Consider the following 19,707-nt stretch of genomic DNA (forward strand, 5'->3'; position numbering starts at 1 on the left):
CCATCCCATCCCATCCCATCCCATCCCATCCCATCCCATCCCATCCCATCCCATCCCATCCCATCCCATTCCCTCCCCTCCCCGATGCGGGGCGGTGCGGTGCGGCTCGGCCCCTCCCGCTGCCCGCCCCGGAAGGCGGCGGAGCTCCGTTCGGCGCATCCCGGCCCTTCTCGCCGCGATGCTGCAGCTCCGCGATCCGGAGGAGGGCGGCCCGGAGGACGAGGAGGCGGCGGCGGCGGCGGCGGCGGGGGGGTCGGCGGCGCTGTTGGTGCCCGGGGGTCCCGAGCCGCCCTTCTCCGCCGCCCCCCCGCGGCAGAAGCTGCGGCCGCTGAACGTGCGCACCGCCAGCCGCGCCGGCCGCCTGAAGGAATACTTCGTGTTCCGGGTACGGCCCGGCTCGGCCCGCCTCGCCCCGGCCCGTTCGCCCAGCTGTCCGCTCACCTCTCGCTTTCTTCCCCCCCCCACCCCGCAGCCCGGCACCATCGAGCAGGCGGTCAGCGAGATCCGCGCCGTCGTGATGCCCACGGAGGACGGCGACGTGGAGAGCGTGTGGCTGCTGACCGAGTGAGTACCGCGGCCGTAGCGGTGGAAAAGGCGCTGCTCTCTTCTGCGTGCACAGACGCAGTTAATAATTTACCAGCAGTTATGTTTTCTATGCTGTGCCATTTCTGAGCCGGGATGTTCAACCTCTTCTCAAGGCCTGGTGGTGGGAAGCGAAGGCTATGATGGAAAACAGGGCAGTGCCGAGGCTTGGCTCTGCTCTCCGTCGCAGCCCTGCTAGCAGACAAGCTGTTACATGTTTCCAGGCAGCTAAAGCTCCATTTTCTGTTTCCTTACCAGAATCGACCACTGGAACAACGAGAAGGAGCGCCTCGTGCTCATCACCGACCGGTCCCTTCTCATCTGCAAATACGACTTTGTGGGCCTGCAGTGCCAGCACGTCACCAGGATTGCGCTCAATGCCATCGATACCATCTCTGTAGGAGAGTTTGAGTTCCCACCTAAATCTCTGAACAAGTAAGTTGATGCAGTCCCAGTTCAGTCCCGTGGCTGTTGATGCACACAGTTTGTGCTGGCAGCCTTTGCCCTGGGACAAAGCACGAGAGCTTTTTCTATTGCTGCTTGTCACCGACTTTGTTTACAGTTATTCAAACTCCATCAGATGATAAAGGAGCTTGCTGTCTTGCTTGGACTAGCTACAAACCAAGTACCACAGCTACTGGCTTTAAGGAGGCCTTTTTCAGACCTCTAATGGAGGCCATCCCATATTAACCCCGCTGTCTTCAACACCAGGAGAGAAGGAGTTGGCATCCGCATCCAGTGGGACAAGAGGAGCCGTGCGTCCTTCATCAACAGATGGAACCCGTGGTCCACCAACGTCCCGTATGCCACCTTCACTGAGCACCCGATGGCAGATGCTGATGAGAAGGTTGCATCCCTCTGCCTGGTAAGGGAATCACTTCTGCTGGTCTAGAATTCTAGATGGCCTTTGCTATTGCAGGCTGGGTGCTGCTTAGAGTGGGTAAATCAGACAGAAACAGTTAAATCCAACACACGGTCGCAAGCTGCATCTTCCTGTTCTCTGCATCTCAGCTTTGAAGGGCAGCTGAATCAGTGTTTGCCAGCTGGTTTACTCAGAAAGGAAGCTAAGCCTTTCAGAAGTGCAGTCCTGTAAAACCCAAAAGAAAATGGATCTTGATGCCATTCCTGCTTTCATTTACCTGGCAGGCAAAGGGCTGACTTTTGTCTGGCACTTTCACCAGCTAATTAAACACATAACATAGCTGCTAACACAAACCTTCACTTGGTAGCTCTCCTTTTCTTTCAGTGGTTGCTCTCCTCAGATTTGCACTTTGTAATAGAACATTACAGCAATTTAACTTCAGCACTAGTGTTAATGGCAGAAAAATAAGATGGCTACTGATAGCTTGTTTGTGTACATATCTAGCCACTGTTTGCTTGTAAACAGTGCTGTATGACATTAGTTGTAATTATCAGAATGTAAAGTTTATTATGGAATGTGAGATCCACAGCAATGAGAGCTTTAGTGTTGACCCTTTACACTTCTAGCAACTGTTTCCCTATGAAAGCAGAGGGATTTGTAACACAATGAGGAAAACATCACAGTGATTATTATTTTTTTTAATCTTTCAGTTGGAAAACTTTAAAACTCAGCTCATCCAGGCCGTGAAGAAAGCTCACAAGGAGTGGCCATTGCCAGGAAGGGCCAATGGGGTCCTGGTGCTGGAGCGGCCTCTTCTGATTGAGACTTACGTGGGATTGATGTCCTTCATCAACAACGAGGCCAAGCTTGGCTACTCCATGACAAGAGGCAAAATTGGGTTTTAAAATGCACAGCATTTGGTCTTTTTAAAGGGAAAGTGATTTTATGCTAGGCTCCTGGGGAGAAGACCCTGCGTGGCAGAATATTTGGTAAGCAAAGCAATTACAGGAAGGAAAGGGGGTGGGTGCAGAACCAGCAGTTCACAGGAGGCCCTGGTTGTTATGGAGAGGAGAACGCACGATGCAGAGTGAGCTGAAGCAGACACACAGTGGTGTCATGCCTGTATTTTGTAGCTAACTAACAGCCCTTACACAGGGCCAGCAAGCAGTGCTGTTTTCTCTTCCATTTCTAACTGCACATTCTTCCCTGTTAATCTGTGCAATCAGTATCTGCTGCAAACAATGTCCAAGATACTGTGCCATATGACAGTTGTGCCCTAAATCACGTGGTGTGCTTGGGATTGATCTGTATTGCTTAAAGAGGTTTCCGTGTCTCCCAGTTACAGTGATCTTAGCATATTGATGACTGACTGACACAGCTTTCAGGACTCATAGCAGGCATTCTTTAGCAAAAGAGCCAGCACATCTTGTTACAGCTGTACTGCTACATGTGCTCAGAAGCAGGGAACGTGAACTATTTCTTTGTCAAAAGGCACATGGCTGAACATACATTACTAGCTTTTTGTAAAAGTAGCTCCTTCTCTCAACTGAATCTGACTTGCCATTTCGTACCATCTTTTGCTGTAGCCATAAAGACTGTCTGAGAGTGTTGCCAAAAGCACTGCAAACTTTTGCCTTCAGAACTGTTATTTGTAGGAATGGTTTTAAGAATAACCCTACTTTGATCACATTTATATTCATAGCAATTTTCTTAAATCCACTCTAGTTTGGCACAGCAGCAGCACAGGACCTCCTAACAGAGACAGACAGAACTTTAAGCAGTTTATGTCAATCTTGATTTATACATTCTTACATTTAACCTCATACAAGCCTCCAGTACTGAATTTCAGAAGCAGGGGAGAGATACTATAACCACAAGTGCTCCTGAGGTTACTGTAACAAGCTTTGTCATTGTCTGTGATCTACAAATATGGTTTTATGGGAATATTTGTCTGCACAGCTGCAATGCTGAATAAATACTGTGCTGCAGTAGCTTTTTGAGTTTGATCTGTGTTTCTGAAACTTACACAAAGCTGAAACAGTGGAATGCAACAAGTGGCATGCACCTCTCACTGCATTCTCTAAGGTATCTGCTTCATTGTTACCTTTCAGTTAAGTTAAACTTAGTCTTTATTCATTTTGCAGAGACTGAGGCTGTCAAATTAATGGCATTTTTTTTAGTTCCATTCACACTATGTTTGTAATTATCAAAATATTTATTGGAAATTATCAAATTTAAATAATATCTATACATTATGTACATTCAGCTACAATGTTAGAAAAAACACTCCATAGTTCACAGAATCAGCAAGAAAGTTCAATTACATCAAAACTGAAGTCTTGAAATCCAGACTTTGTTTTCCACACTTTAGATGCAATGTCATTCAGATACACTCACAGCACCTTATGGATTGGAGTTTGATTATGCTCCTTCAAATAAATAATTTATAAATAGAAACACTTCAGATTGGAGTTTGACCCCTTTCCTCATTCTTCCTCAGATTTGAGAGCATTTCAATGCAACTGAGAGTTATTTCACTTCTTCTCTTTCTAAGTAACACACACAAAAGTTATCCTTACTCAGAAGTGCCATGGAATCTCCACTAGGATGCCAGCAGAGGGAAACAATCTGGAAATCACCTACAAAAACAGCAAGAAGCATCTCCTTATTCCAGTCACTTTTCCTAGGTAAACCACATGCACTGCAAAAAAAAAAAAAACACCACCCCTCCCACCTTAGAAGCTTTAAAATAGGGAGTCTGATTTTGTTACTGCTGCAGTAGGGACAATCTGTACAGTAGAGAAAAGTGCAAATAATCTGCAGTCTTTTTCTGAAAGATGGAAAGACCTGTCTTTAAGAAGCTGTAAGCCACAGCTAAACCTTCACTTAATTTGGTACAAGCATTATTCTAAGTGGAAATAAAAAGCTGATGATGGCTTGCAGAGGGTATTGTACCTTCTTTACCTTCTGTTGGAACTTGTACTGACACACATCCAGCTGGGGACCATAGGTAGACTTTGCTGTTTCCTGTACATACAGCAAGTCGAGGTTGTCGTGGATCCCACTGGAAGGACTGGATGGCACACAGCTGCTCTAACACTACAAACAGTTTCAGTTTTTGAATGTCCCAGATCCAGACAGCATTAGGAATGTTATCTGACAGAAAGAGAAAGGAAATCATTCGAATACCTGAAGGAAAAACAGGCTTCACAGCCTCTTTAGAAGAACTCAGTTTGTCTTCCAGCCTCCACTGTTTTTTACTGAACTATTTACAGTTATGCTGATGTTAATGGGCTCTGCCTCTGAACCACAGCTTTTGCATCCTGACATAAACAGCCCTCAGGCCTGTCAAAGGGAAAACCTGAATGTTAATCCCATGATCATCTGTGTTAATCAGAAGCCCCACTACAACAGGCTGTGAAGAACTCTGCCTTCCAAGAGACACACACTGAAAATGGAGCAGGAAGGAATTGTGAGCTTCCTTTTCCAATCCACTGGCTTCATATATATGTAAAGTATGAAGAGCAGGTTATTGTTATTAAATATAAAGCCAAACTCAGGGTAAAGCACACACAACAAAAAGGTTCCTCCTTTAATAGAGGACAGTAGGAACTTACCATTTTTGGTTGCCAGGAAACAGTTATCAGGACTGAATGCCAACATCCCAATCCCCATTTTGGGATTAGCCCTATCAGCAACTGGTTTGATGTACTGGAAAGAGACTGGCACCTGGGAAATGTCATCTGGAATTAGAAATAAAAGTATCCTTTTATTATCTGTTTTAAGCAAGCCTGAATGGACAAAGCAGTCAATTCCAGCTGCTAAGAACAGGACAGTGATTTATTCTTCTGCAAGATGCTCCAATCAGAAACCAATAGTGCTGTTTGCTTTTTTTTTTTTTTAAACATATAACATCTTTCCATGAACAGCTTTCTATTCTTACTCTCCTACAAAAACCAAAAAGGACTGGTGATCCCACATCTGAGATTAAACTATGAAAAATAGGTAAGATCAAGTTTTCCACCATCTTTTAACTTGTATTCCAAACAATTACCAATGCAAGGCAAAGGTGAATTACTGTTACAATACCACAAAGAGAGAGTAAAAACAGTAGAAAAATACTAATCATGCATTGTTTCCCACTAGTTTAATATTTCTGAGTCTCTTCTAAAACAAATAGCAAGACTAACACCTTCTGATGTTATTTTATAAGCCATTGGAACTGCCACATGCTGTAAGATTCTTAATTGCTAATCAGGTGCTGCAGTTAAAGTAACTCCAAGGCATGAGACAATATTGCATAGGTTTCTGCAAACTAGAAAAAACACACAGTGTTCAGATAATTTTTCTAAGCCAGCTGAAGACTGAGATCTGTATTTCTATACTGTTATTTCTCCTATGCCCAAGCAATTACAGTTCTCTTGTACAACATCCCACTGTTCTTTAGCGTGCCTTTGGAGTGCACACAGACTCTAGCAGGGTGCTTACTGCCCTGGAGCTCTTCAGTTAACTCAGGAGAGGAGCAGAGCACCCAGAGGATCCATTCCAATATCAGCATTTACGTAACATTTATTTATAGAATGATTTCAGCTGGCAAGCTCAAGTGTCTTACTTTACTAAACCTTGGCTTACATTTACTTTGTGTGCTGAAGACAGAACTAGCCAATGCTCTTGTCGGAGGGAAAGAAAATCTCTCTGTTTCAACAGATGGGGATTTCTCCACTTCTTTATACACAATCTACAAAGAAACAAGTGACAGTTCTAAGAAGGGCCTAGGAGAGTTTGAACTTGGGCTATTAATAAATCATTCACATCCCACTAACTCAAGAGTTATACACCATATTTTCAGGTGTATTACATCTCAGCATGCCCAGTTCATCACTGAAGGAGAGGGGCTTCAAGTAGGCAAATACTGAATCCTGTATTCTGAATTATTTGCTTATTGGAACCGTGATCAAGAAAACTTTTCTGACAGATAAATGCATCTTGAAGTCCACGAAGCATGAGTCCACCTCATTTAATATTTCTGAAACCTACAGTGCCAGTGCAATAAATTATTTCATTATAATGGAAACATAAAATCATTTGTTTAAAAAATGAATCTTTATTCTTAATATTACATAAATAAACACAAAGTGCAACGCTGCAGAAGCAAAAATATTTTAACAGCATGTCTATAACTTCCTATCCCCTAACAGGATAAAAAATGCCAACTGGAATTCTTCTCTGTGCAGTAGAGACTAGCAGAGTTACTTCCATTTGTCTTCCATTACACGTTCTATATTTCACAGGAAAAGAAAAGGTCATTTTTCAATTAAGAAAAGTTCTGCTGAGGTGTGGTCAGTGGATCATGATCTACATCCTCAAATCTCTAAGGCAGTCACCACCTACAGTAAGATACGCTGGCATGTGGCAGCAGTCCTTGGAGAACCTACTAATGCTTTTACTGAATCATGTGTGTATCCCAGAAACTTTATTTTTCCCTTACAATTTCAACTATTCAAGAAGTTCCCCAAGCACTATCTAGAGCTTAGGAGGGGAAAAAAGTAAAACCTCCAGGATGAAGTGGATTTACTAACATCTTTGGAAACAAACAGCCACACCAAGAAAGTGCTGATAATGATTCAGCAGTTTGGATCCATACTTACAGTCTTTGTGTTAGTAACAGTTGCTGGATGTTCAAACTCTGTGATCTTTTTCCACGTTACATGGTTCAAGATACGCACCTAATTCAAGAAGATATTTCAAGACAGAGTGGTTATGACACAATTCTTCAAGTGATTTAGATAGGTTTATTTTCTCTTTTCTATTTCTTACCTTTTCATCATAGCTGCCAATTGCCAAAAATTGACTGCTGGGACTCCAGGCAATGGATTTTATGCCTAACGACCATTCATAAGCCTGATATGTGGACAGCAGTCTGCCATCAAGGGAGTACAGCAATATTTTGTACTGAAACAAATTGATTATTTGGTTTGGTCCTATTGCCCACAACTCCACAGCCATCAGAAGACACTTTGCACAAAAGATAACATTTACATATTCCTAACTAACTTTTTGGGTTACTTAAATTCTCACGCAATATAAAGAATAATTCTTTCCTCATTTATCTGAATAGCAGCTTCCACAATGTTTACAATCAAAACTACAAATATATTTTTATATAAGTTAGATGTTAATAAGCTATTTCATCGTCACTAAGGACCTACATAAGTTTGACATACTTATTAGGATGCCCATTACCTCCATAAGTGTAATATTCTGAAATGTTTCCTTGGAGTTCAGCTTATCATACTTTTGTTTAGAGATGTAACACCACGTTTTATTTTAGTTATTGCTTCATACATGACAGCTGTAAAAAACAACTTAAATTCTAAAATCATGTTTCTCCTCATACCTCAAGACATGTATCCCACACTGCCAGAACACAGCCATTGGGAGCCCACTCAATCCCAAACAGATCTTGTGTTTCAGTGTCAAAATGCTGCCCCCAGAAGAGAAAAACATCATTTGAAGCATAACACTAACAAATGTAATCCTCAGTTTCACCCTTCCAAATGCTACCACAAATATAGCAGTCTTTCATATGCCAGCCCAGAAATGTATGGTTTACTGTCACTAAAGAGAATAATTCTTAGTTTACATGAGGGGTTGTTTGTTGTTTTTTTCTTTACACAGCTTCCTCAACAGAACCCCCCTGCTATGGAAGTATGCTGCAGGCCAGCAAAGGAGCCACATGCTGGCTAGAAAATACACTGGCAAATCTAAAACCAGAGTAGTAAAGTGATGGTGTTTAAAGTAGTATGCAACAGATGCTTGTAACCTCTTCAGAAGCAGGGGAAGGCAGAGACACTTCTTACCCTCAGCAGCTGCCAGTTACTGCACACAAAGAGGCTGACAAAGTCCTTGCAGTCACGTCTTTCTGCTACTGCCATATAGCGGCCATCCTTGGTGAAAGCTATTCCTGCCAGTGGGACAGAAAGCTAAGTCAGAACATGGCAGAGCAACTGATGATTGGTCAAAAAAAGCAGATGAAACAGTTAATTTTGTTTAGCTGTGCAAGTTAGTCATGCAGCTACTGGCATCCCATTAAATTCAAAGTGTCAGTCCCCATCCTCTCTCTTATTTTCTATGTTGCCATCATCTCATATGAGGTATTGCTGATACAAACCTCAGGCAGCAAATTGCTAACTGCAGTTCTGTCAGGAGCCACCCTCTTTTCAAGTGACAGATAATGAGGAAAAGCACTTTAGATTTGTGCTTTTCATCACCAACATATTCAGCTTAATAACACCTCACAGGACCCATCAGAGAGGGAGCACAACAGAAAGACATGTAGAACAGGCACACAAATTGCTTAAACTTCTTCTGTGCAAGGGCTGAAAACTCAGATCCTAGGGCAGCAGTCACAGCACGTGGCACCCAGGTACCCAACACAGTGAAATGCATCCCTGTGGAAATTGGTGACACTTACCTTGCTGACAAGCTTTGGGATACTTGATGTAAGATACAGATTTTGTACACAAGGACCACACAGTTATCCGCAGCTGTTGAGAAAGACAAAGAAGTATTTGCTTATTTTTGTAGATTAAAAAAGTTAGTACATACTCCCCCCAACCCCAAAACCTAGTTCAACAATGCAAAGTAGATTCAATGGTTTAATTAAGTTTTGCAGTTATTCTGCATAGCACAAAGCTGTAAGAAAATCCGGAAGGAATTCTCTCTGCACTCTCTTCAGTGAGCAAGGATACTTATTTCTAATTAATGTTACAGGAACACTGAAGGCTCCCAAGAGGTACAGGTGCAGAACACCAAGATGGACAACAGCACTTGACTGATACTGAAGATAGAGATGTACTCAGTGTGTAGCTGGGTTCACGCTCATAACATGTTGCCAATATACTTTTCAGCTGGAAAAATAACTTCATCACAAAACATGGGAAAGAGATGAGAAATCACTGCAACTCAAGAACTGTGTATCTTAAGCTACTATGTGTAAAACCAGATTTATTTCTTAAGTTCTAACCACATGCTCAGCTGTGGTGCTGATTTGCACTTCGTTCTTCCCTCCTCAGCCACCCACAAGAAGGCAACATTAAGAACTACTGAGAGAATTAGAATTAAAAGACAAGCAACAGCAAGGCATTAAACGCCATATCTGCGGTATTTCTGGAGCCTTGTGCACCCACAGAACATGAAAACTGCAAAGAAGGCAGTCAGCTGCAAAACAAGCCCCTTCACAGCTCGTCAAGGTCACAGCCTGCATTCTGGAAGCTCTGCGTTGCCATCTGCAGATTATTCAATTAAAAACAAATACTTACTCTCCCTTAGCAACGGCAGCCACACCAGACATATGTGCATTAATCAGTATGTCATGTGAACCTTTGCATTTATATCTGGAGCAAGGAATGTTTCCAGGGTATGTTTTTCATCCTATGTTTTCCTGTATTTTTATTGCACCAAGGTAAGAGATTCTAGATAAAGATTCTAGATAAGACACAGGTAAAACTATTTTTGCAATTAAGATCCACGGGCATAAAACCATCTTTCCCAAGACTACTGAACAACATTAATTCTGTTTCACTACATCAGTATAACTTTAGCACCATCTACCATTCAATCACCCACCTACATCCAACACAGATGAATTACCAGCATGGTGGGAAAAAGTTTCTGCTGCTCTTTTTCTTGTGTTTGTCCTCAATAAACATTTTCCTTTCTCTGAAGCAATTGGTACAATTCAGTGGTGAGAAGTGACCCCAATGAAGCATCCTGTCTGCTTGTTCTTACCTGGTAACACTGGAGCCTGTGCACTGCAGCAGACTTTAGAGGCTTTTTTTTTTTTCACTGCTAACATGAATCATGCTTTGATATTGTGTTTAAACCAAGCTACAGATTCCTAACACTGCCCCTTCTCCAAAAATGTGAAGAACAAAAGCAAAAGAGCATCATGAGCTGTTTTTACTAATTTTTAATATATATTTAAGAAACTTAAGAGACTTGAAAAGACCACACACAAAACTGCTGTTTTAAAATGTAACAGGAAAGAGCAACGACCATATCACATTCCAGTCTTCTTATGTCCAAAGTTTTAAAAAGCACAATTGGACTACTGTTTAATGCAGCCTTTATCATCTCTTCCTTTATTTAACAGCTATGAAATTACAGCTAGACATCTATAGTGCCACCTTAAAGTTTAAGGGATCCCAGTGGAATCTGCAAGATGAACACCATTAATCAAGTTTTATCATTGCAACTGCTCACTTCCGGACATATAAAAATACAGCATTGTTAGTCTGCTCTTCATGCAAGATTTACTTTAAAAATACCAACACAATGCCTACTCACATTCTTCTATAGCAACTGCAATAGTGATATGCTGCTTGCTCCTATTAATTGCAGTGTTAAATGTACTTGCTGCTGTTCCTCCCTTGACCAAAACAAGCAGCACACACAACACACATTCTACAGCCACTTAATACAAGCTTAGCAGCTGCAAGCTTTGAATGCTGAGGTCTGGATTGTCATTTTTCCTGACAAAGGCATCCAAGTTCACACTTGTGTTACCACTTGGCTCCAGTCAACTCACCTGGCTGCTGCGTGTCACAGGCACTACTACTCCAAACCATACAGGCTGGCTCCAAGGCTTAGAAAAGGCAAAGCCTTACTGCTGGAGCACATAGGAAGAGGGGAGTCTCTCAGTGAGAAGCAGTACAGGGCATGCAGGGCTCCTACTGTTACCTCTGCCTTGCCTGAGACTCAAACAACTAAGCTGGAGAACACGTGGAAGTTCTGCTGTAACTCCATCACATCCTCCAGTCCAAGGCACACAACACAACCTAAAGAGTCTGGGACTGGTATTAGAAACTTATGAAAGCAAAGTGTTTTGATCTCTAAAATTAGGATTCTTTTCAGTTGTTCGATCTGTCTACAGTAAAAAAGTTTCTCTAAACTGGCAAGTTACAGTGTGTACTTCATCTATGGTTCTCATATCTACCTTACACAGGCTAACAATGCTTACAATTAAACATGAGGAAAAAGGGAGACCCTTCACCTTCTCAGATGGAACTGAAAAATTATTCCACAATCCTACCCACGCTGCCAGTGAAACCTGGCCTAAGGAGGATTATTTCACAGCTAGCAGAGATAACTGAGAGACAGAAACAAAATGCAGAGGATGTAAAAAGAAAGCCAAACATGCTTTAGAAAAAGCACAATAAACTGTGTTGTTCCTATTTACTTTTTTTTTCCAGAGTTTGTGGGGAAGGAACAACAGCTTTCACAGCAGTACAGCTTGTGGTCAGCTCAGAACATGGCAGGCATTTCTTACTGCCCATTTTGAGGGTACTTTCTCTTTCCTTACCATAAGTTCCTAGATGAACTGGAGTTGTCAAACCCAAATCCTAACAATAATGGTGTCTGAGAAGTTTTCAGCTGTTGTTTTGCAGTGGAAAAAAAACAAACCAAAAGCAGAAGCATTTTTAAAATAGCCTAAAAACAGCTGAGAAAAAAAAAGCATTTAGATGGTAACGTGATAAACAGTCTGCAGTGCTGGGTTCAGGACTACATCCAATGTTGACAGCTATAGGCAGGTGTAAGACTGGTGATTTTCAATAGATAAAAACACACTTTTAAACAACCTTGCATCTCAAATGACTGTCAACTTTTGTCCCAGACTTGACTGGGTCACAAAGCCTCCTTACATAGCACTGTCTGTCAGCACCGGATTTCAGAAGATTATTCAGAGCGCATTCCTCGACAGAAAGCATTTTTCAACCAACGCAGCCATTTACAGTTACTAAGGATTAGCTCCAATATACACAGAAACACACACATTTTTTTCCTCCCACTGTAGCTCTAAGGAAGCTTCTTAATGCTTCAGTACTAAAGTGGAACTAGAGAAACAACAATGCATGAAATTTCGAAGTATAGGCCTTAAGAGAAATGCTCCAGAACAATGCTGATGATCTCCAACCACCTATCACAAAACTTCCAAGTCCGGAATAAATTCCATTTGCTTTCCTTACATCTTTTATCTGTGGCTCTTGTTTAAACTCTACATGTCTGTCATCCCAAACTTTGTGTGGGAAAGAGGAACGATACCTGGTATGAAATCTTCCCCAGGACAAACTGATAACATGGACTCCTCCAGCAAGCAGCCTGCTGTGCTAGATACACTACGGAGTGTTTTCAGCAGCAGAGGAAGCACCTGCTACAAAATACAGTAGCAAACAATAGCTATGGGACAAACTGCTTTCCAGGGCACTACACAAATCAACAGCACTGACATACTCCAACTTTTTCAGATTCCAGTCTTCTTTGAGGGAAAGAACAGAGCCTGTGTATGCTTCTGGTTATCAGACCATACCACTTAGTTGCCTTATGTACCACACTGTTTACTGGGGTGTTTATGTAAAGATTTAGATGGTTATCTGTACCATTCTACATTACTACACCCTGTGTAATAATTTTAGGACTCAGGAGACCTACAGTGATACAGAATTGTCTGCAGCAAGATGACCACATCTGCATATTTACACTAACATTAAAAATTAAATACCCTGGGAGCATCACTCATCTCAAAAGGCAACTGAGTCAAAATGGATTTCAGAACGCGTCAGAATTCTCGTGCACTTCTCTTCAGTTAGAATCTGCAGTGGTCACATTAAAAACAGAAAACATAACATCATTCACTATAGATGTTATGTAAAAATGTAAAGATGTTACTGCAAAAAATCTGACCACAAGTTAGCCAATGAATACGTTCCCTGTTGCACTAATAAGCATGGACTGCTAGAAATAAATTAGTATAACCATATGCTTAAAGAAGTCTCTATTAGAAATTACTTCAATTTGCAAGCTTACAATGGAGCTCATATGTTAACTTGAAGAATTACAAGCATGAGTAATTAGTTGGTGCTGTTTGAAAATGTCAAGCTACCAGAGCCAAACTGCACCGGTTGACAGGGAACCAAAAGCCCCCCCCAGGCAATCCCCAAACTTCATAGCACACATAATACACCAATATTAAGTATCTTGACAGTTTCTGCCCCGAGCACTGCTAACGCCTGTCCCACCAGACCATGGCTTTACATGCTATAGAGTAAACACAACTCAGACATCGGCATTACCCAGGCAGCTGTCTGACAAAGCTAATTTAGCAACCTGTTTACAGCTGGAAAGAAAACTTATCCCAACACAGATGCCAACTTGGCAAAGGCTTAATGAAATCCTCTAAGGTCAAACCAAGTTCTGTTGGGAGGTAATAAATACTTGCTAGTCCACCCCCACATGAATGTGCCATAAGAAACTCATTTGTAGCACATAACACCAGCCTTCAGTTTGGGTTACGGGGACAACAACACTCCTGCCTGACTGCCAGGCATGTCTTCACTGACTTAGAGTTGTAGCTCTGGACTCACGTTTATTTTAATCACTATCAAGGTGATTGCTGCTGGACAAACTCAGGTTTAAATTAATCACTCCACAAAATCCACGATCTAAAAAGTTGAGGGGAAGTGGAAGGAGACTGCTTGACAGGCAGAATATCCCTGCCTCAGCAAGCACTGAAAATCCTTGCCAGGGAATTCCACCCTGTATACATGTTTCCTCACAGGTTCCCTTGAGAGCATCAGTATTTACACTAACTCCAGTATGCACACACAGATGACAAGCCCCCCATCTGTATCCCATTGATTGATATTTGGATGGAAAAAAGGGAAATCTTGCAGTGTAACACCCAAACTCAGGGCAACAACGCATCATTTAAAATCCAACTAGTTCTGAAAAAGTCAGATATATTAAACAGAAAAGTTTCTCACATGTGGTTCCCAGCTATTTTCCGGCCATTCATTGTACTGAACTGCATCAATCATCAGCTAAAAAGGTGGAGAGTCAGACTTCCACATGCCTTCCAACATGTCCTCAGTGTACAGCACACACTGACTGATCTGGGCTCTACACCTTAACGCAGATTCCAGAACACAGCTCTTAAGTGCTTACATATGTTTTAATTCAAGTTTCACAAGTGCTTCTACCAGCAGTCATCTGATTATCATATGTACCATCGAGCACTTCTGTGAGCATTTCCCAGTTAATCTAAGACTATGTTTTTTTTTTTTAATTCAAAAGCCATTCTTGGATGTTTTTAGATTTCCCTGAGCTACCAACACATTTGGTTACCAAAACTGCTTTCATAAATGGAAGTTATTCCTACAGCTAAGCACACAATTTTATCTAAGTTAAGAGTCTATTTTCTATCTTACCAAACTCCAGAGAATAAAATGTTAACACAGTAACATCTGAACTGAAACTAATGTAGGTTACATCTGGGAACACAGGAAAACTACACCACCACTACAGCTTTAAGAACTTCAGGTTATTTTAAGAGACAAAGGGCAGACAGTAACATCTGATACCATGGAGAGTAATCATGACTTCACACTTACATGAAACTCTGTTGTATTGAGAATGTGACGACCATCCGGACTCCAACATGAAGCCACCAATCCTGCTGACCCTTCATCTATCTTACAGTGCCAGTCTGGCTGCTCCAAGGACCAGACCTACATCAGGAAGGAAGGAAAACAAGCAGGCAGTGTACCAAACAAACAGCTCATCAAAACCTCTTCTTGCAAGAATACACTTCAGCTGAGAAGAAGTTCCTGCATCACCGACCAGAGAGGGCAAGAAACCTCTGAAAGCCGTGGCCATGAAGGACTGGCGTTGGATTCCGCTACAAAAGTAAGCCTCATAGCTCTGTGTGTTAATACAAATTGTAAAATAAGCAAAAATATTTGACAAATATTCTGAATATAACCAGCAATTGAAAAAAACATGCTTTAGACCATTTGGCAAGTTTGCATGTATTTGTTTCCTGCTGAAATAAGAAAATTCTAGGATACTTTCTAGCTTCGGTTTAAATTAGTTTACTATGTATTTTCATTTTAAGTTCGTTTAGAAACTAAGAAGTAGGTCACAGCTTTGTAAGCATGTTGCACCTCAAACCACACATTATCAATAACATTTGCTTTAGCAAAAGCACTGAACTGGTGACTGCTGTTCACACTCACACAACACACAGGACTACAACAGGACTCTGTTTGGGTCCTTACCTGAACAATCCCTCGCTTGTACATGGCACACAATATGAAAAGAGAATCAGACGACCATTCTATGTACTGAATCTGGTCCAGGCAAGTGTACAGCTGAAGGATCTGGAGGGTGTTCACATCCCGAATGATCAGCCGGTACTGCACACAGGAAGCCTGAGCACAAGCAGGAACACAGCTGGGTTGGTCCATCAGCCCCGGACTTGAGAAGCTCGATGTACTGCACCCCACAGCGCTGTGCTGTGGGCAGCATTCACCCTTAGGAAGGCTTCACGCAAGTTGTGCTCTAACACAAACAATGGTTTAAGCCAGTAGGGGGGCCTATAGTCATTTAAAACCCGAGCTCATTAGTTCTATGGCTGCTTGCTAGGCACGACTAAGCCTACTCCTCCAAAACACGCTCCCTCGTCCCGTCGGAACGCCATTAACCCTTTAAGCGCCAGTAACTGAGCGCTGTGCTGACCGCAACCCGCGCCGTTACAACCGACCGGACGGACCGACCGACCCGCACGGCTCCCTGCAGGCCCGTGGCCGTGCGGCACAGCCACTCTCCTCGTAAACCCCCACGGGAACGGCACCGCACCGCCCGGAGCCCGTCCCAGCAGGAGGAACCGAGGCCTGCTCCCGCTCAGCTCCCGGCCGCCACCACGCGGCCCACGGGCGACCACCGCCCGGTAACGCCCGGCTCCTCCGCAGGGCCCCGTCCCGCCCCTCAGCCCCGCTCTCACCAAGCACTTCCCGTCGGGAGAGAACCTGCCGAGCAGCCCGGAGAGCTTGAACAGCTCCGAGAAGTCCATGGCACCGCCCGGACCCGCACCGGGAGCGGCACCGATTCAAACCCGCCCGCTCCGCCCGCCGCGCCCCGGCCCGCACCTCAGGGCGGAAGCGGGCGGAAAGGGCGGGAGCTTCCGGTCGGGATAGCCAATCAGAGCGGGGGGCGCCGCGCGGCACGCCGGGAGTCGTAGTCCCGGGTGGGTGCCGCGGGCCATTTCTCTGTCAGGGAGCGCCCGGCGGCGGGAAGTCCCCGCGAGTGAGAAATTATTATGGAAATGAGCTGCGTAATGAGAGCGGCTCGTTCCCAGCGCGGGCTCCGCGCCCTGCAGCCCGCCAAAGTCACCGGCGCCGTTCCCTCATTAGCGGACTTCCCTCTAATTTGATTGTCAGACGTTTCGGGGCGGCAGCGTGCCGCGGCCTGCGCCAGGTCACACTTCCCGCTTCACGGATAATTGCTGATGGAAATGAAAGGCCGAGAGATGCAGATGAGGCGCACCGGTACAGGGAGGGCTTAGAAATAAAAGATCCTAAAGCTTGATGAGAGAAAGAGCCACGAAGGGTTTTGGGGGGGCTGGGGGGGAGCAGCCCAGACCCTCTGCTCTGCCCTGGTGTGTGAGGCACTGCCGTAACCACACACGATGTGCCCACAGCGACAGCCAGCACCGGGATTTGTTATGGGAAGTGGAGGCTGGAGGTAAGCTTGGCTGAAGCAAACCTTGAGCTTTTGGAAACACTGTCAGCAGACGTTGGGTGAGTGCAGAGAGCTGAGAACTGCAGCCACAGGTGGAGAAAGGTAGTGGTTTTCAGAAGGAATATTCCATCTTCTGACCCGTAACGTGGGGCTTTCAAGTGAGGAAGAAAGCTCTCGGCCTTGCTGCCCTTTGCGGACAGTCCCTGCTGTTCCCCAGGAGGGATGACTGGGCCTTGTGAGCAATGCGGGCACCCAAACAACTCCAGAGCAGCAATCTGGCAGGGTGCAGAGCTTCCTTTGGAGCTGTGCTTTCAGTCTCCTTCCCAGCTCGACAGCAGCTGTCTCCGTGGCCCTGCTGCTGCCCCAGAGTCATTTTGGGGCTGGTGACCAGCTTAATTCCCCTGCACGCTTGGCTGAGCTGTCCCCACCCCTTTGTAACTGCCTTGTATTCCAGGAAGGGAGTGCACAAGCCTTTGCCTCACTTTTCACATAGCTTTCAACAGCTCCAATGTCATTGCCTAGGCGACCGGGACGCTACTAGATTGTAGTGCAGTAAATAACAGATCCTCAATCCCAGGCCGCTCCTGTCTGCGGGAGACCTCCGGGGGAACTCCAAGTGCCTGGGGAGCCAGAGCAGGTAGGAGAAAAAAGACAAAGGGAAACTCCTTGCGATTTGCGTGTGTGTGTTCCTCAGCACAGACCCTCTCTCAGTTGCTCCGTAGTGCAGCTGGAAGATGATTTGTGGCTGCTTTTCTGTGTGGGATTGTTACTCAGGATTAAAAAATCTTGGATAGTTTGCTCCAAAGTGCCTTAGGTCCAGAATGAAAGCACTTGTGGAGGAAAGAGCAGCCTGGAATGGAAAAGCAGCGAAGAGGATGAGCACAGGCAGGATGCTGGGGTGGTTTCTCATTGCCAGGCTCAGCAGGGTCGTGGTGCCTGGTGCAGGGACAGTACCTATCTGTTGACTTCTCTATCTGTCAGAGTAGATTTTGGTCTATCCTGTTTTGTTGGTACATCAGGCTGCTCTACTGTGTCCTGTTCACCCAGCAATGCTGATGTTAATATGCTGCTAGACAGAGAGATCCGAGTGTGCTGCTGGAAAGCTCACTTTTGGTCAGTTTTGTAAGCAATGTTTTGCATGTGTGAATTTACTAATCAGACGTGAGTGAGCAAGAGCACTGAGTGTTGTGACCTTGGGATGCGCCAGTATTTTGCAAATGTTAACTTGCTGGCTGCAGACTGGATGAGCTGGATGGTTCCCAGCTTGCAGCTGAAGGGAGGAGTGGAGGTGTGGAGATAAGCTCACAAACTTTCAAGCAGAATATTGCAATTTGTTGTGAGAATCAGCAATATCTAACCATTACCCTTAAAAGTCCCAATCCCAGCTGTGTGTTCTCACTGCAGCCCCCACTACTGCGTGGGAAAAGAGTGATGCCTTGTCCAGCATCTCAGCAGTGCGAATTTACAGTCATGTATGGCTTCTTTTGGTTTCCGAGGGCTTCCTCTCTCAGGCTGGGCCAAAGGCCTCTGAAGATTAGAAATAGACCCATTGTACAGATTTGTGTGCATCTGTCTCCCATTAAAGTGGCTAAAATTTTTTGTCACATTTCATTCTGGGCTGTTAGAGGTGGCAGGATGGTGGTGAATATGTTGTAACTTGCTGAAATAGCAACAGGCATTTCTAGGTAAAGCTAAGGCTTAAAGTTAATGGTGAGATCAAAGATGCTCCTTCTTGAGTCTGCAGAAACTCAGCAGCCAGGCATCACCTCCCATCAAAGCTTCATCCCCCCCTGTATGCATGTGGTACCTTTGTCCCTACCCACTGTGCAATTTCCCTGCAGTGCACTAACTAGCAACAGAGGGAAGCAACAATCCAGTGAATGGTGGAGATGAGTTGAGAAGGCATGCAGAGATGCAGCTCCCCATGTGTAAACAAGCAAATCACATCAGCAACATTGGCTTCATGCACTGAGCCCCAAGTTTGCATGTTTCAATCTTCCTCCAAATGCCTGCAATGAATCAGCCTGACTGTTTTGCTGCAGCCTCCCTTTGGGTCCTGTATCACAGCCACCACTGAATGTCACCCCAGGCAGTCTTGCTTACCTGAGGCATCTGTATTACATAGAGGCAGAAGGGAGAGAGGATCCCCTGCTGCACTGCTTAAGAAACAGATGTATGTGTCTGGAGGTGCCATCGTGGAAATCCTGCTGGTGAAAGTTTGGCTAGAGAATTCTGTGCAGAAGTCAAGGTGTTATCTCCTCAAACTTGGTGCTGGGAAAAGGTGTTGGGGTGACGTCAAGGAGCTGATGCCTTTATGGCAGAGCTACATATCCTCCAGGCTGATGTGGGAGACTGGAAGTGGCAGAGAGCCTGAATATGCTGTGGCTGTTTTCTAGCTGTGCTGCTGCTGCTGTGTTTAGCCTCAGGTTAGTCACCTCCCTGTGTCATTTGCATAGCTGACAGACACTGGGAGGTAATTTCATCCAAGTCATCTAGTAGTGCTTCCAATAAAGATAGAATTAGTTTATGAGACTCTTCCTGGTTCACCTGCATTTAACCTGTGCCAAGGGCTTCTGCTGGATCACATCTGATGATGTGATTTCCTTCTGCTGGACTGCCCCATCAGAATGACTGCCCTGCTTCCTTCCCTCACTGATCCTGTAGGATACCTCATTTTAGGGCAAATT

The 19,707-nt window shown here is 44.4% G+C and overlaps 3 protein-coding genes across 8 annotated transcripts in view; 2 read left to right on the forward strand and 1 right to left on the reverse strand.

Moving 5' to 3' along the window:
• The first annotated feature begins 133 nt into the window (after positions 1–133).
• On the forward strand, positions 134–3,435 carry TPRG1L (tumor protein p63 regulated 1 like). The gene is made up of 5 exons (XM_031613427.2): positions 134–385; positions 473–564; positions 841–1,017; positions 1,294–1,447; positions 2,155–3,435. The coding sequence occupies exons 1-5, from the start codon at positions 179–181 to the stop codon at positions 2,347–2,349; spliced, it is 825 nt and encodes a 274-aa protein (XP_031469287.2). The 5' UTR covers positions 134–178; the 3' UTR covers positions 2,350–3,435.
• WRAP73 (WD repeat containing, antisense to TP73) lies at positions 3,250–16,447 on the reverse strand. Of its 4 annotated transcripts, none has more exons than XM_031613424.2 (12): positions 16,284–16,447; positions 15,559–15,711; positions 14,893–15,009; positions 8,919–8,991; positions 8,305–8,408; positions 7,842–7,928; positions 7,262–7,396; positions 7,093–7,170; positions 6,083–6,182; positions 5,062–5,187; positions 4,400–4,600; positions 3,250–4,083 (listed from the first exon to the last, which is right to left on the reverse strand). In XM_031613424.2, the coding sequence occupies exons 1-12, from the start codon at positions 16,350–16,352 to the stop codon at positions 3,974–3,976; spliced, it is 1,353 nt and encodes a 450-aa protein (XP_031469284.1). In that variant the 5' UTR covers positions 16,353–16,447; the 3' UTR covers positions 3,250–3,973. The 4 variants fall into 4 exon arrangements, with proteins under 4 accessions (XP_031469284.1, XP_031469285.1, XP_031469283.1 ...); XM_031613425.2 differs by having other exon boundaries at positions 4,409–4,600; positions 6,077–6,182; positions 16,284–16,446; XM_031613423.2 differs by having other exon boundaries at positions 6,077–6,182; positions 16,284–16,446.
• A 79-nt stretch (positions 16,448–16,526) lies between these two features.
• The window catches only part of TP73 (tumor protein p73), a 32,293-nt gene continuing 29,112 nt past the window's right edge, over positions 16,527–19,707 (forward strand). Inside the window, exons 1-2 of one of the 3 annotated variants that reach the window (XM_090123312.1) lie at positions 16,527–17,079; positions 17,543–17,657. The gene's annotated coding sequence lies outside the window, so the exon portion shown is untranslated. The remainder of the gene's footprint in view (positions 17,080–17,542; positions 17,658–19,707) is intronic. The other 2 variants (XM_090123313.1, XM_090123311.1) reach the window with 2 other exon arrangements.

The sequence above is a fragment of the Phasianus colchicus genome, chromosome 22 (assembly GCF_987193195.1).
Source record: "Phasianus colchicus chromosome 22, bPhaCol1.hap1.1, whole genome shotgun sequence".
Taxonomy (NCBI): domain Eukaryota; kingdom Metazoa; phylum Chordata; class Aves; order Galliformes; family Phasianidae; genus Phasianus; species Phasianus colchicus.

Excerpts from the sequence above, each read along its gene's own strand:
- TPRG1L (XM_031613427.2), top strand. The coding sequence starts at position 179 with ATGCTGCAGCTCCGCGATCCGGAGGAGGGCGGCCCGGAGGACGAGGAG. Across the intron at positions 386-472 it reads AGGAATACTTCGTGTTCCGG|CCCGGCACCATCGAGCAGGC; the intron begins GTACGGCCCGGC and ends CCCACCCCGCAG. Across the intron at positions 565-840 it reads AGCGTGTGGCTGCTGACCGA|AATCGACCACTGGAACAACG; the intron begins GTGAGTACCGCG and ends TTTCCTTACCAG.
- WRAP73 (XM_031613423.2), bottom strand. The coding sequence starts at position 16,352 with ATGGACTTCTCGGAGCTGTTCAAGCTCTCCGGGCTGCTCGGCAGGTTC. Across the intron at positions 7,397-7,841 it reads TGTGGGATACATGTCTTGAG|TACAAAATATTGCTGTACTC; the intron begins GTATGAGGAGAA and ends AATTTGTTTCAG. Across the intron at positions 4,601-5,061 it reads TTTCCTGGCAACCAAAAATG|ATAACATTCCTAATGCTGTC; the intron begins GTAAGTTCCTAC and ends TCTTTCTGTCAG.